The 15,691-nt window shown below is 50.4% G+C and overlaps 1 protein-coding gene across 1 annotated transcript; it reads right to left on the bottom strand.

Moving 5' to 3' along the window:
• Nucleotides 1-3,808: 3,808 nt before the first annotated feature.
• OTX2 (orthodenticle homeobox 2) lies at nucleotides 3,809-13,584 on the bottom strand. The gene is made up of 5 exons (XM_067741755.1): nucleotides 13,496-13,584; nucleotides 13,274-13,343; nucleotides 8,428-8,642; nucleotides 7,309-7,460; nucleotides 3,809-5,434 (listed from the first exon to the last, which is right to left on the bottom strand). The coding sequence occupies exons 3-5, from the start codon at nucleotides 8,522-8,524 to the stop codon at nucleotides 4,814-4,816; spliced, it is 870 nt and encodes a 289-aa protein (XP_067597856.1). The 5' UTR covers nucleotides 8,525-8,642; nucleotides 13,274-13,343; nucleotides 13,496-13,584; the 3' UTR covers nucleotides 3,809-4,813.
• Between the last annotated feature and the right edge of the window lie 2,107 nt (nucleotides 13,585-15,691).

Below are 15,691 nucleotides of genomic sequence, written 5' to 3'. Positions count from 1 at the left end.
CGTATACAATGTGTCTCAATATACGAAGCACTACCGTTCACATGTAATGTTAATTCTGTCCGAGACAAATCCCATAATCTGTGCAGTTTCAGAGCCTAATACGGAAAAACATCGGGGTGGGTTTTGTTTGGAGTTTTGCTCTCTTCATCCCAGGGGAAAGTGCCAGGGGCTCCCCGTTTTTTGTATCATGCTAACCCAAGGGCAGAAATGGAGCGACTGGGGGATCAGGTTTTATCAGGGCACGCTGCGCTTACAGGGTTCTGGCCGTTGAGAAGAGGAAAAGAAGTGTTCAAGACACTGGTCGCAGATCTGGGCATGCAGATGCGTAAATGGGGCGTGAACCCTTTTGTGGTACGAAAAGGAAAGAGATAAGGTTTTGAAGGAAGGCGTGGAGAAGGCAGAGGTCATGGCAGAACCTGACCCTGCATCTTCGCATTTTGGTCGTTTTCTAAGACGTCAGCTTCCGTTTGTGTGGGATGCGCCTGTCTCCTGCCCGACTCCTTTGTGTTTCTCTTTTGTATGATTAAAACACGTGTGTGTATCAATAAACCACCACCTCACACTGGCACTCCTGGTTTTGGGTTACAGCTTTGTCCGGGTAACAACAGCGAGGTTTTCAGCGGGTGTTAGACGCGGGTTCAAACATGTGGTGAGCGCGCCGGGACTGGCCGCCCGAGCGCCCTCTGGTTAAGTGGAGGCGGGCGCAGGACTGCGGCCCTGCCCTGCAGGTAACCGGAACGGGCCGCCCGGCGCTGTCCGGGACTCCAAAGGCACGGCCTTCCCCTTCCAGAACTGGCCTCTGGCCTTCAGGGCGGTTGAGTGCTGCGCCGGTTCTGAAAAGGAAAAGTCAGGGCACCCAGTTTAAAGACGAAATCTAGAGGCGTCGGAGAAAAGGGATGAGCCAAGGGTAACAGAGTCCCGCAGGCTCCCCCCCTGAAAGGCTCAGCTCAGAGCCCAGGAGCCCCAGGGAGGGCAGAACACCGAGCACAGCTCCCCCAGCCCTACTAGCAGAAGCCCCAGACTTCCCTGGAGGATTCCTGGGGCCCAAGGCAGGCCCAGCTGGACCCCCTCGTCGGCGCCACGTCTTCGCCGGACACCGGAGGCCAAAGGCGCGGCGGGAGTTCCCGCTGTGGCGGCGGCGGCGGCCTCGCCCTTTACCGCCAGTAGGACACCCAGCCGTCTGCGGCGCTTCCTCCCGGGGAGAGAGGAAGGCAAGAGGCCGCGGGCCCCGTGGGGCCCGCATCTCTCCCCCGGCCCCCTCTCCCGGGCCCGGCAGGGCCACGTCGCCATCCTCTCCTTCGGTCTCGGCTTCCCTTCCCTCCAGCTCAGGGCGTTCGCCTCCTGGCCGGGGCACGCACGCGCACCTGGAGCCAGCCCGGCCCCCGAACTCGGCCAGGCCGTGAAGTCACCCGGCCACGGGTGCCCAGGACCACGGCTGACGCCGAAGCCTGACTTCAGGGCTCGAGGAGGCCGTGCTCCTCCCTGGGCTGGCGGCGCGCGGGCCTCGCCGGGGCCCACAGCGCCCGGAGCCCGCGAGGGAGACTGAGGACCGGGCCGTGATGGGGTCTGCGGCTCAGCCGAGGTTCCGACCAGAGCCGGAGCCGGACCAGAGAGAGGGGAAGCTGGCGGACGAGCGCCTCAAGGCCGCCCCTTCCCGGCCCGCAGGGCCGAGTGGAGCCCAGAAGGCGGCGCCAGCTAGAGAGCCACTTGGGCCTCGGGCCCCCCGGGGCAGAGATGGGAGTGCCGTTCCCGGCTAGCTCCGATCGGGCAGTCGAGATTTAGAAAACACAGCTCTGAAAGCCCGCCGTGGATTCGGCGGGGAGCACAGGCTGTTCCCGGGCGCCACGTCCTCGCAGTGCCGCCCGGGGCCTCCGGGGCTGAGGGAGTGGAGAGCCGCAGGAAGGGTGAGATTAGAGGGAAGCGAGTGGGAGAGGAGTTGAGGAAACTGACCATGATCTCAAACTCCGAGGTTTCGAAAGCCGGAACTTAATTGACTTGATTGGATTTCTCTTCTTATCTGTGAAGGGACGAAACACTCCCGAGGTGAAATACAAAGGGCCCAGAATCTTTGTGGGAAAGATAAAGGTTTGGGACAACAGAGCTCTGTAAAGCAAACTACCCCACCCTCACCTGCACCCCTCAAAACGAAGGTTACATCAACATTCAAGTCTTTGTTGATCGCCAGCAAGCAGTTGAAATCGCTCCCCGACGCCTTTGGAGGGTGGCGTCATTTCAGTACCAAGTAATGACGATTATTGGACTAAACTTCATAAAGCCGGGTCTTGGCAGGGCGCGGTGACCGGAACTCTCTGGACGTGGGAGCCCGCGCTAGCTCCCCGCCTCCCTTCGTTGCCTGCGGTCAGGGGGAATTCATTTCTACTTCGCCGTCAATTCAAAGGGATTCAACTCCGTGGTCTGTTAAACGAAGTTGTGCAAAGGGGGTGGAAAAATTAGTTTCAGAGGGGGCTTGGCGCCTTTTTCTGACGTCCTCCTCTTTTAAAGTACGGGGAGAGAAACCTAACCGCGCGATTTGCTGAGTAGTCCGCTGTTTGTGGTTGTTGTTATTGTTTTTACAAAGAGGGTAATCTTTCCTGTTCCTTTGTGGGGCATCCTGAAAACTGAAGGCCGTGTGAGAAATTATTGAGGATCTGTTTTCCTTGCATGAGACCCAGTATCTGGACAGCTATAAAGCAAAGATTCATGTACGTTCCTTCTCTAACTCTCTCTAAACCCTCCACCCCCAGCCCCAATCTCATTCCAGTTGTAAACTACGGTAGGGTGAATATTATCAGTAGGTACTAGAAAATCTTGCCATCAAGTTGTGCCTCAGTTGTTGACTGTAAACTATTCCATTTCCTCATTTCCTTTAGCAGCAAAACAAAAACAATTATTAGACAAGATCTCATGTAGGGCTCAAGACAGCCTGTGCAGCAGCCAGGGAGGGGGAAATCAGCCAGAAGACAAAATGGTTGCAACTGCTAACATTCATTTCAAAAGTTACAATCAAGAATCGCTTAATTTTGGTCAGACTTAAGAGCATAAGGAGTTTAAAATGAAATTAAATATTGCTTTTACCTGAGAAGCACCATAATCATTGGCCCATTTTGTCTTTTCTGGTGATTGGTTTACAAAATGCAGGTACAACTGAGAAGAGACCTATTTTTTTTTTCCCCTCAGCACTTTCTAAAAAAAACAAAAAAACAACAAAAAAAACCTGACCAGGGTGCCTTATGTTCAACTACTGAAATTATAGGTTTTAAAACTTTTCTGAAACTCTTTTGTTCAGAAATCATTTCTGCCTGAATTGCTTTCAGATTCTGATTACATTCCCTCTCATGTTTACCTCATATATTTTTGGAAGTTTAAAAAAAAAACCCTTAATCAAATAAGAGAATAGAAACAAGGAATTCTTGTCATTCACATTTTCTCTGAGGTACTACAGTTCGCCCCTTCTCGCTTAAAAAATTGATCTGTGTTAAGACATGCTAGTAAAGTGCCTAAGAAATTGTTAGGGTTATCTGGTAGGGAGGGAAAAGCAAGGAGAGCTTTTGATTATTAGGCTCTCTATACTCAATTTCGGAGCAGTACTAATGAAAGTCACAAAAAGTTGACATACCGGTCATTCATATCTTGTTCATTCATAGATGAGGCCCCCCTCAACATTTTTTAAAAATAAAGTTTGCTAATTCCCTCTCTGACCGAAGAAAAACACGTTTTGGGAAGGAGTGGCTGAATGTGGGCTTCTCGTTCATAAATGGTGGTATAAAATTAAACTGGACCCAATGCTGTGCTAGAACCATTTTAATATAATTATACATATTTGCCAAATCCAGGAAGAAAGGTTTCTGCGTATATAACTTTTCCAGTTAACATCTGCAAGCATAAACAACGATGATCTCAGTTTATAAATTCATCAGGGTCAGAGCAATTGACCAATGTCTCTTTACTGCTAGGCTTACCAACAGCAAATTACAGATGAGTTAGTGTCCTTTTGTTTCTCTTCTCTCACTCTCCTTGTCCAGAGACATTTTGTTGTAAAGTTTCAGTGCAGCTCACCTCCAGCCAAAGGTAATCTTTTTAGATAAGTACTCAGTTGCTCTGAATTTACTTATAATTATAACCTATTTAATCACAGAAGAACCCCTGCAGAGGTGGAGTTCAAGTTTGCATACAATAACAGGAGATCACAGTTTTGAAGTCTAGCACAGATTAAAAACCACAGATGTACCATTTATATAAGACACACACTGATTGTCTCTTAAACTACATATTGACTCCTTATGAACATTATTTTTTAAATAAAGTAGTGCATCTAGGACAATCAGTCGCACAATTCACACAGCCCTGAAAAGTTTTTCAGTGCCAACTACCAGTTGGTCATGAAACGTGAGTGAGCTCGAGACACTGTCCATTCCTAAGATTCAACCAAGAATTGGCTACGACATTGGAACACCTCTGCTTAAGAAGGCTATGTCCTTCCCTCCTTTCCCTCACAATTTAGTTGTTTGTTTATTTTTGGTGGTATTTGGTTGCACGTGGCTAGAATGCTTTCGATCACTTTGCAAATCAGTAAAACCAATGATCTAAAACTATGATAGGATCTTAAGTATCAGATGGTTTGTCCATTTCAGGTAGCTGGTTGGCAGGCCCCTCTAAGGCCTTTCATCTCTCCTTCTATGCCTCTCGGGACATTGATCAGAAGATGAGTCTGAGCATCATACCATCTAACTCTTTTAACCAATGCCTGGCTAAAACTGGAATGTCCAGCTCAGTATATTTAAAAATCACCCACAAAAAGAGGTTCTGCAGGTCCTCACAAAACCTGGAATTTCCACGAAGATGTCTGATCTTTATAATCCAAGCAGTCAGCATTGAAGTTAAGCTTCCAGGAGGCAGTTTGGTCCTTATAATCCAAGCAATCAGTGGTCGAGTTAAAACCCAAGCTTGAAGCTCCATATCCCTGGGTGGAAAGAGAAGCTGGGGACTGATTGAGATGGCTGGTGACTGCATTGGTACCCATGGGACTGAGTGTGGTCCCTGGTCCAGGAAGCTGGTGATGCATAGGGGTCAAATAAGATCCACAGTCCATGCCCCCAAAGTAGGAAGTTGAGCCAGCATATCCTTGACTATAACCTGAAGCCTGAGTATAGGTCATGGGATAGGACCTCTGCATGCAGGAAGAGGAGGTGGACAAGGGATCTGACAGTGGGGAGATGGAAGCTGGGCTCCAGATAGACACAGGAGCACTGCTGCTGGAAATGGCTGGGACTGAGGTGCTAGAGGGGGGAGTGAATTGGCCACTTGTTCCACTCTCTGAACTCACTTCCCGAGCAGGAGACGTCTTCTTTTTGGCAGGTCTCACTTTGTTTTGACCTCCATTCTGCTGTTGCTGCTGCTGTTGGCGGCACTTAGCTCTTCGATTCTTAAACCACACCTTGAAAGGGAAAGAAACTTCTTTAACATGGTTTCAGTGACTCCTTAAGGAAAAGAGTGGCTCCCAGATTATAAATCTGTCCTAGATGGACAGATGAGCTGAGCAGACAATCTCTCCTGCCAGTGAAACTCTCATATATGTTCCTGGAATTATAAGAAAGTTGGGGAGGCTCTATCTAAAAGCTTTTGACCCTGCCTTACTCCCAGCTCAGAACAGTAAAATTTAAGACAATCGCCCAAATCATGACTAAAAATTCTCCCCCTCACTTTCCTATCTCTCATTTCACCCCAAATACACACATACACATAAGACCCAGCTGCATTTTGGAACACTCTCACAATGGAATAGAACATATCTATTCTATGTCTTTTGGATGGGAACATACGAGAAATGAGGGAAAACGATCTGTTGTTATATGCCAGCAAGAACAGCCTAAATTCAAACAGTTTACAGTCCATCTTCCAGGTAGCAACTACTAATATGTAGGTTGGTTCCATCACTCTACTTTTTGTCTCTTCTAGAAAGACTCACAGAAGAAAGCCCCCAGGAGAAATGATCCTGTTGAGGAAGAAGGTCTGAAAGCTACTATTTGCCAAAACCTTCTTTATGGTAAGTGGAGTGACTCGTATATACTCTGCTTTGAGCTCAAAGACAGACTTCTCTCCTAGGCTCAAGTCTGAGCCTTCAGGGTAGTGCCACTTGACACACAGATTGTTTACTGTATTATGTTCATTGGCTTGTCAACTTTGCCTCTGTGTGTGACTTTGAAAATTCTCTTTACCAGCCTTCTTCATGTTCTGCAATGAAGGTGCTGTGTTTGGTGTGTGAGGGGGGGCTTGTCAGGGAAGCTACTGGCATTTTCTGGGCAAAAGTCCTTAGTTGTCCTCTTGAATGAGCTCTCCATATGGGTGTCTTAACTGTGGTAAAAATGATGCCGTGAAGGCTGAGCACAAACCTCCAACCATGCAGAGCCATTTGTTTTCTTTCAGTTAAGACTTCAGTTCAAGCCTCACAAGTGCTAAAATTTCTTCTGACTTTGAAAAAGGCTCTTTTTGATCTGCAGTTCGTGCTGATGTGTCCTAGCTGAAGGGGAGTCCCAGGTGTACATGTGGTTTAGGTGCTAAACATTCTTTCCAGAGAAATCTGTATGGGACTTGCATTCCAGAAGAGTTGGGAGTTTACTTTCCTCTCCAGCTTAAGGTCAAGTTAAGGGGGAGTAAGGGGAGGGGGGAAGGTATCATTGGGATACCCTGTTGATATTTTATCTGCTGAATGGCTCAGATCTAGCAAGTTCTGTTCAATCCCTAAGAAGTCAAAGAAAACACTCTTACTGTGTAATTTCTTCTTCTACCACCAAACTGACATGTGACCTTGAGCAAGTCATTTACTCTATTTCTTCATCTGTAAAAATACTGGAACTATGCAGGAGCTAAGCTTCTTTTACCCCTAAAAGTAGATGAGAATGGGAGGGGGGATTTCCAACGGGGGAAGGGAAGAACTAAAATATTATGTGACTATCCTTGAAATCTGCCAAGGCTGGGCTTCTGTCCACCAGGGGTCCAAGGGTTCTAGGACTGTGCTTTATCACTGCATCTAAATCACCAGTCTTACCTTGCCAACTGGACCGGAAGAACCTTGGTTATAGGACTGGGTGGGGGTGGAGGGACAAAAAGGGGCACGAGGAGAAATCAGACACTCAAGGGGCCCTAAGAGAAAAGTTTACTGGCTTCCGATGGAGCCGAGCGTTTAGTTTAAAACCTTCCTTTGGTCCTCTCCAAGACCTGGAACTCTCCTGGGTCCTCAACAAATACAGTGCTGGGGAGAGGGGTGACACGGTCAGGAAGGATGGCTGTGTCTACCTACATCTGCCCTACCTGCACCCTGGACTCGGGCAAGTTGATTTTCAGCGCCACCTCCTCCCGCATGAAGATATCTGGGTATCGGGTCTTCGCAAATAACGCTTCCAGCACGTCTAGCTGCGCCCGGGTGAACGTCGTCCTCTCCCGCCGCTGTTTCCGAGGGGTGGCTGCGGGACAAGAAGCCCAGGGCCCTTTAGGGTGCGGGAGCAGCTTCTCAGTCACAGGGGTCTCTGCGGGTGTCCGACTCCCGCCACGCCCACACTCAGCACTCCCCTGGTCCTCGCAGCAGCTCAACCCGGACCCTACCCGTGTCCTCCCCACCCCCTCCCGGCCTCGGCTCCTCCGGCAGACACTGCCCCTTCCAGGGAATGCCCCACTCCGCCTGACGTCGGAGATGGCTCCGGACAGAGGGTCTCTTCGAAAACTAACCAAAAAAAAAAAATAATAATGGAGGACAAAAAACAAGAACCCTCCAAAATCAACCCCTAAACCATCAACACAAAAACCCCACTCTGTGAAGTCAAAGGATCCCTGAGGACCGGCAGCTCGAACTGATGGGGCAAATCTCGATTCTGCCCGAGATCTAGGCTTTTTAGGACTCCAGGGGCCTTTGTTCCTCCATCTTTCAAATGGGGGCATATTTCATACTTCTTGTTCTAGGAGGATTTTAAAAAACAGATCTTATCGGAAAGGAAAGCACTCACACCCGGGGTAAATCACACCTCTAAGGATTAGAGGCTAAGGGCCTGGAGGTCAGAGGGGAAGCCCCAGGCTTGGCGGGGAGAATTTATGATGAGAAACCCGACTTCGCCAAGAGGGCACTTCCGAGGAATTGGACTTCGAGGTACAGGCAGGGTCCCCTCGCCCTAATGGCAAGGGCAGTAGCCTTCTCGCCCCACTCCTACGTTGTAGATCCACCTACTCCCTTTCCCCCAGCCCCTGTCCTCTCCTCGGCCGGTAAATGCCCTGTGGCTTTGAGCTGCTTCTCGGAAGGAAAACCCAGTGGAGACCTCGCCTGGAGCTGGGGCGGGGGCGACGCCACCGCCAACCCCGGTGCTCGGGGGAAAGACTGTCACAGCCCCGCGGACCGGGCGTGGGGAAGGGCAGGGCAGCAGTGCCGCGGGGCTCACTTACCCGGGTAGCCCACCGAGGGGTGCAGCAAGTCCATGCCCGAAGTGGTCAGACTCAGCCCATTGACTGCGTAAGGCGGTTGCTTAAGATAAGACATCATGCTAAGGTTGTTTGGAGGCGCAAAGTCGGCCCAAATCCGGGGGACCCAGCCGGAAGGTCTCGCTTCTCCCGGGGTGGACAGATTCAGAGTCCTGGTGGGTGGGTTTGGAGTGGTGGAGCTAAGGCAAAGCAAACAAACAAACAGAGGTGCTGGTTTACCGCTTCGGAGGACGCAGCTCTTCCACGTTCCACCACTAACTTAAGAAGAGCCCGGGCTATGCACAGCAGAGGCTTTTAAAGGACTTGCAAAGCCTCCCCCACTACCCCGCTCCCCTCCCCAGCTTCTCAGAACTAGAGGAGATGCAGAGAGACCAGATAAACCTGTCCTCCCCACCCCCAGCCAAAACTTTAAAAAAAAAAAAAAAAAAAAAGACCCGAAGAAAGCAATACAATCTGCCTCCCGCTCCCCCCGCCCCAACAAAACCCCACGCCTCCAAATGCACACATTGCATTCCTATCCCTACATTTGCATAGGACTCCTTGGCTGGCACTAGCTAATTGTCTCAAACAAAACTTGATTGGGGCCATTTGCAGAGACAAAGAACTCTTTGGCTAAATAAATAATGCAGATAACAAAGGCCATTGGTGAGAAACAAAGAAACAATTCAAGACATCTACCTCTCCCCAGACTGTTGCCTTTCCAAGGCAGATTTTAATTATCTTAGCTTTTTACCACTTTCAACTGCTGCGAACCTAAAATGTCAGTGCACTTAACATCTAAAATACCAACTTGCGAAACAGCAAACTTGAGAAAACTTCTCAACCACTATTATTCCACATTTGAAGTCATTTCCAGTAATCATTTTCACCTAATTAGTAGTCTGGGTAATTAGATTTCGAGGTAAGTAACAGATTTATTAGGGTTTTGGAGAACTTGATTATATGTGTCTAAAGAACTAAAGCTAAACAAACAAGTATTTAACTTTTTATCGACACCCATCAAATATTTAAACGCAGTGCAAAAAAAGAGTCTTCAAGTTTGGCACAGGGTGGGCTAGGAATTCTGAAGTAAAGTTAGAATCCCACCAATCAGATAATGACAGGCTCCGGCATTTGCAAGTAGAAAGGGTGCACATTTGTGGCGCAAGCTGCTTCCATGTTGATTTTGATGTGTAGAGGCTGCTGATCCTGCAGGAGGCAAATTTTCGGGCATTTGGGTGCTCAGCAGCTACAGCAGAGTTTCCTCTGCGCCTTTCTGCACATTCTAGTTTCGAAGAAAGTAGATACACAAACCCCCAAAGTTGTGAAACTAATAGAATTTCTCCCTACCCTTCAAGAGTCCTAAAATCCTATAAGAAAAAGAGCTCAGAGAGGGAAAAGGAAGGAAGAAAAAGAAAAGTTATTTACTTTATTCTGTTGAGTATTTCTCACTCCCCCAAGCAAAGGGATCCAGAATTGATGTTTATAGACTGGCTGCTTGCAATTTTGGCTTTTATTTTCCTAAAAGGTGGCACTTCTCCTGCATGGATCTCTACTTTGCAACTTTGACACTATGAGAGATTGCTTCAAAATGGCGGACACAAGATTAGGAGAAGTTCCCTCTTACTTTTACAGAGGTCCTACTGAGTTTTAAGGACTCTGGATTTTCATATTTACATTGCTTAAGAGATCAAGACACAAAACTCCACAGATGGAACCCAGTTACTGCAACTTCTTCCTGATTTAAATTCATAGCACAAAAATCATGCTTTTCCACACTTAGATCTAATTTAATGTAATTTTATAAATGCCCTTGTCGGAGTTTGTATTATCTCACCAGTAGAACTAATTTAGTTGCTCCTACAACAAAGACTTGATGTTTTATCTTTTCCTTTCAAGATAGTTATTTGGAGGCTGTGAAAATAATATTGCTTTAAAATACAGTCATGTATTGGTTTTAATAGCCTCTAAGCTGGAGTTCTTTCTCGTTTAATGCAAACTTACTATGTCGGAAAGTTCTGAACTACTATAGAAACAACTGAAATCATATCGGATGTGCACATGAGAAATATGGAAGTGTTCTTACATGTATAGCTCTCACCCAATTAGAAATGCCTGACACATCACACATTAAAGTAGCACATTCCAGCATAAAAAGCAGTTACAAACAGAAAACAACAGGACAGAGATCCTTCTTGGAGCTCCTTTGCTCTACCATCGAAAAATGACCAAAATTCCCGGCTTAGACTGTTTTCCATTTACTACCGGATACATCTTTAAAAGAAAAAGGAACAAAACAAAACTACGACGTGTTCGCCACAGCTAGCCTAGGTATGCGCTCTCCAAAGAAGAGGCCTTAGACAATTCCATCTAACTTTCAAAGCCCTGCCAGGAAGCCTTTCTCCCTTCCTCTCTAAGCAGAGCCCAGAAGGGGAAAAAGAAATCCCTTTTCAAAAATACAAGCCTCAAAACAACTGCTCAGGAGGTGGCCCCTGGAGAACTCCTACCTAGAAGGAGCGGGCGGCGGTCTCACGGCGAGTCCGCGCAGCCGCTTGGCGCCTACACCTCCGGGCGCGAGTGACTTGGTCCGGCGTCCCTGCCCGGCAGCCCTGCAGCCTCGCAGCCCCGGCGCCCGAGGTCCTGCTCCGCTTGCCCGCCCCGGGCCGCGCTGCCTTATATCTAACGGTCAATTCGTGCAATCTGTCGCTCCCCTCCCCCCTCCTCCCTTCCCCCTTTTTTTTTTTTTTTTTTTTTCCATCTTCCAAGGAGCCCATCTACCAGTTGCTGTGTCCTCGCTCAATAATAATTACCTCGTCCGAGAATTAATTATAATAAATGTTTTCTTGATAAACTAACGAGATAATCCGAAGGGCACACGTCCCTTAATTACAGGACGCCGTGCTCAGCTCTGCTTCTCGTCCGGGCTGATTAATTTTCTGCATGATGGAAAGGAAACAAAACTACGCGGACTGGCGACCTGCCTGCGGCTCGGAAGACAACGAAAAGGAAGAGGAGAGAGAAAGAAAAAGGAGATATGCGGGCAGCGCAGAAAACAGCCGGCGCGGGCCTCCCTCCGGCGAACTCGAGTGAAAGTTTCTGGCCTCAGGGAATCAAACAACGCTGCCACTCATGAGGGAGGGAGGAAGAAACGTGCCAAAAGGGTTGGCCTTGACTATTAATTATGGCGAGGAGAAAGCCCTGGTGTTAGCTCTGAGAGCAGAGGTCTGGGTATCTACCTGCCTTTGGGGGGGAGGAGTTTCCTCTTCAACTCCTCTCTTGTGCTAATAACTTTGGTGACGGGAAGAAGTCCTGAGGAGAGCACGAAAAATCCTGACCCCCGAAGCTCTGGGATGCAGGGAGAATTTCCAGGAGTGACCTCCCCGTCCCCTCCCCAAGCAATCCACCACTCAAGGGGCAACGCGGCTCGGCCTTCTGTCCCCGCACCCCATTTCGGTCTGTAAAGGAGGAAAAAGCCGACTCGGCGGGATTCTGACGGGGACTTGGGTTTCAAAAAGTGTGTCCTGAAACCAGACTGTGGCCTCAAGAGTCACTTGAACGCTTCAACACGAAGACTTCTTCGGAGTTTGAGGCGCGACTCATTGCGGAGGCTGGGTGCCTGCCGGCTGAGACCTTCTGCTGGTTCTCCCCCGGGCCGACCGAGATTGGAGGCTGGGCCTCAGCGCCCCGCTTGCCCCGGCGCGAACCGGCCCGCGCCGCCCGGGTGTCCCCGAGCCTGGGAGCAGAGCGCGCGAACGCGCAAGCAGGCCGGACCGCGGCCCCTGTCCGAGAACAACCGAGCGGCCGCCTTCCCACCGGAAGGATTCCAGTCCCCGGCTCCGTGCGGCCTCGGGCGGAGCTGGGGCCACTCACCGCCACTTCTGCCCGCCCCAGGTGCGCGCCGAGGGCTGCGAGGGGCGGGCCCGGAACCGTCCCCGGCAGTCACGTTGGAAAACGACTCTTCCACGCTCGCTCGGTCTAGGACCACAACACACAACAGCCATTGGGGGGGGGCGGATATGGCACTCCCGGGATTTCTCCCCCCTGGGTGGGGGGAAGTGGTGCTCAAAAAGAAAAAGGAGATTTGAAGGCCCTCTGGAAGAGGCCGAGAACCTTGGTGAGCTGCTCTTGGCTGGGGGAGAGGGGGCCGAAGAGAGCGAGCGGCGAGCGCCGGGGCGGAGGAGATGCCGGCGCTCCCCGCCTCCTCGGTTATCCTCTCGGGTTTCCTCTCACGTTCATTAGGGACAGGCAGGAGCTTGAGCGGCGGCCGCCGGCGGCCGCCGACCCGCCGGCAAGCCGGGCTTTGGGCGCGCGGAGGCGCCCAAATTATTATTATTATTAACAACAACATCATCATCATCATCACCATCCATCCATCCATCCATCTAGCTACATCTGCATCTTTTTGTCTCGGACTCTGAAAACGTCCTTGGGATCAATCCAAATGACCCCAACCACATGTGATGTCCAAAGCGCAAAGATAGCAGGGAGAAGCCCAGAATGGGCGTTGACATAAAACAAAACCACAAACAACACCCCTTCAAAATACCCCACATCGGACTCAGAGGGTTTCCACGACGTTTTGCGAAAGCACCGACCCCAGGAGCGCGCTCCCTCCCTTTCTCCCACTCGCCCTTATCTCCAGATCACAAATTTTTCGCAGTAATCGTTATTACACCTCAAAAATTTGCAAGGGAAAAAAAATACATCAGCCTTCAGAAGAGCTCCACGTTCTCAAAGGTGCATCAGTGGGTCTATTAGAGGCACTGGGATGATGGTAGACAGAGGGACACGTAGATATGGATATAGACAGACAAGACAGACAGACACTTACCTTAGAGCCACATGGGAGGTTGGGGGGGAAAAATCAAATTATCCTTCAAAATTCCAAATAGCCAGCTATCCTAAAAGAAATCAAGAGTATTGGGTTAGAACCCTTGCAATCTTCACCCTTCCATGAAAAGTCAAACACAACAAAAAATATTTTTCTAAAGAACAGAAAATAAGGAAAGTCGCTCGAGTTCGAAACGCGCGTGGGCCCCTCTGTGATACATACAAAGTAGACGTGAGGAGGGCTTCTCTAGCGATTTTTATTTTTAATAACAGTGGAGGCTGAGTTGGAGCTGAGGTCGGTTCCGCTCTCAGGGAGATTTGCTGAGAAAGCGCCTCTCTGGCAACTTTTTGACGCAAACTCTCCAACCAATGGCAGGGAGAGAATGATTGACACATCTAAGCCAGAGGGAAAATAATAAAAACACACAACAGGGGGAGGAAAACAGGCCGCTGCTGCACGGGGGGACGAGCAGGCAACAAATCCAGGCCTCCGACATTACCAGAATGTTCTTGAAAGACACTGGGCTGTGCTTAAAATATACATTATGGGCCGGAGCATGTGAACTTATTGTATAATTAAAATGATGGACAGGGAGGCCTCTCCTTTCCTTCTCCTGTTCTTCCTTTCCTCTCTTCTCCTCCCACCCCCTCTTTTGTTTTTGCTTTTGTTTTAGGGAAGGAGAGAAAGGAAACCCATACACCTTAATATGGGAAGATAAAAATATTTAAGTCAAGGTTGGAGAAGAGTGAGCGTGGGAGATAGCTGGTTATCACATTCCACGCTAGCAGTAAGTGTGTAGAACAGACACAGAAAGCTAGTGAGACTGAAGGTTAAAAACACGACTCTGCGGTCTCAAACAGGGTCAGACCACGCTGAGGGGACCGGGAAGGGTAGAGAAAGGAGGCCTGGGAGTGAAGCGTAGGCGTGTAGGCAAGAGAGATGCAGATACCCAAGTCCAAGAACAAACTATTTTCAAAAACTCAGTGTCTCTATCATTCTTTATGTCCCTATAAACGTCTCCCGGCCCCCAAGCAAGAGATCCGGGCTCCTGGTTTTCGCGCAGGGTTTTTAGAGTTTTAAGAAGCCCAAGGCAGCCTGCAAAGAACACGAATCCCGGAATCTAACCCCAGGGCCAGTTGGGGAGACAGCAGGAGCCAGGTCAGGATTCGGGGCTGTAAGAGTGGGGTCGGCAGGATACCCGGGGAGGGAGGGGACGTGGGAGGCCCACGCTGGAAATAATCAGAGTTTCTGCGTTAAAACAAACGCCACCCCAACGCCAGCCGCGGCGGGGCCTGGAACTAACCGAGCCCGCGCGGCCCGAGCCGGGGGCTGGGAGCCCAGCGGCTGGAGAGGGTCGGCACCCGGGGACGGAGCCGGAGAGAGCGAACCCCAGCCCAACTTTTCCGCCTGGCACAGAGAGCGGGGCCCGACAGACCTGAGTCCCCAGAAAAGCCGAGACGGATTGGGCGGGGTGGGGTGCAGGCCCCAGTGGACAGGCTGAGGGTGTGTGAATGGCCGGGGGAGGGGGTGCGCGGGGAATGGGGGGCGGAGAGCAGAAAGCAGTTCCTGCCTCACAACTCCCAAAGCCGGAAAAGAAATATAAAATCTCTTCCTGAACACCCTCCCCCCTCCAACCACGCCGCCACGGCAAGTGGGCCAAAGAAACAGCTCGCCGCTTTTAATTTGGGGACCTATGTTAATGAAGTTGGTTAATTAATTCGTCGCTTTGTTGTCGGTTCTTATACTGTATGTGTAATCAAAAGTGGCCGTCCTTGGGATTTCCAGCAATTAACGAATTACTGGAGTGCGCACGAGGCAGCCAGCGCTCGGCAGCCCGGCTGGGCTCTGTCTCCGGCTCGGCCTGAGGCTGGACACTCGGCGGCCGCGGCCAGCCTCGCAGGTGTCTCTAGAGCTCTGGGCCCCGGGTCCCCGCGAGACCTCGAGCGGCCCGGGGTCTGCCCATCTCCTCCCGGGCCCTCCGCGAGCGCTCCAATCCGAAGAGACCCGTTGGCTGTCGCGTTCCCAGGAGTCAAGACTCTCTCAGGGGGCCCGGGCTGGGGGGAGGGTGAGTACGGACCCTTTTTCTCACCCCACCCCCACTGTACTAAAATGCTTGACAACTGCCCTGAGGCCTTTAATTGGGGAGGGGGGGGTAGAAATGCCCCAGGAGGTCTGGCCCGTGCGGCGTAGGTAGGGAGCTCTGGGCCAGTCACCATGCTTTCGATGAAGGAAGGGCAAATCCACCCCGATCCCACGAGCCAGAGCCTCCTTGCTACCCCAAGACAGTACAGTGTTTCCCCCCAGTTGTACCACAGTGATGTTTAAAGCATCAAAGAACGAAAGGGAAAAATGGACGTTGTGCAGCTGGCGGAGGGAAAGGGCGGGAGGGAGGGCTTGGGGGCAGTGGGGGCGGGGTGA

This window comes from Pseudorca crassidens, chromosome 1 (genome assembly GCF_039906515.1).
Source record: "Pseudorca crassidens isolate mPseCra1 chromosome 1, mPseCra1.hap1, whole genome shotgun sequence".
In the NCBI taxonomy this organism is placed as follows: domain Eukaryota; kingdom Metazoa; phylum Chordata; class Mammalia; order Artiodactyla; family Delphinidae; genus Pseudorca; species Pseudorca crassidens.
The sequence above is the reverse complement of the archived record's forward strand: the minus strand, read 5'-3'. Positions and strand labels throughout refer to the sequence as shown.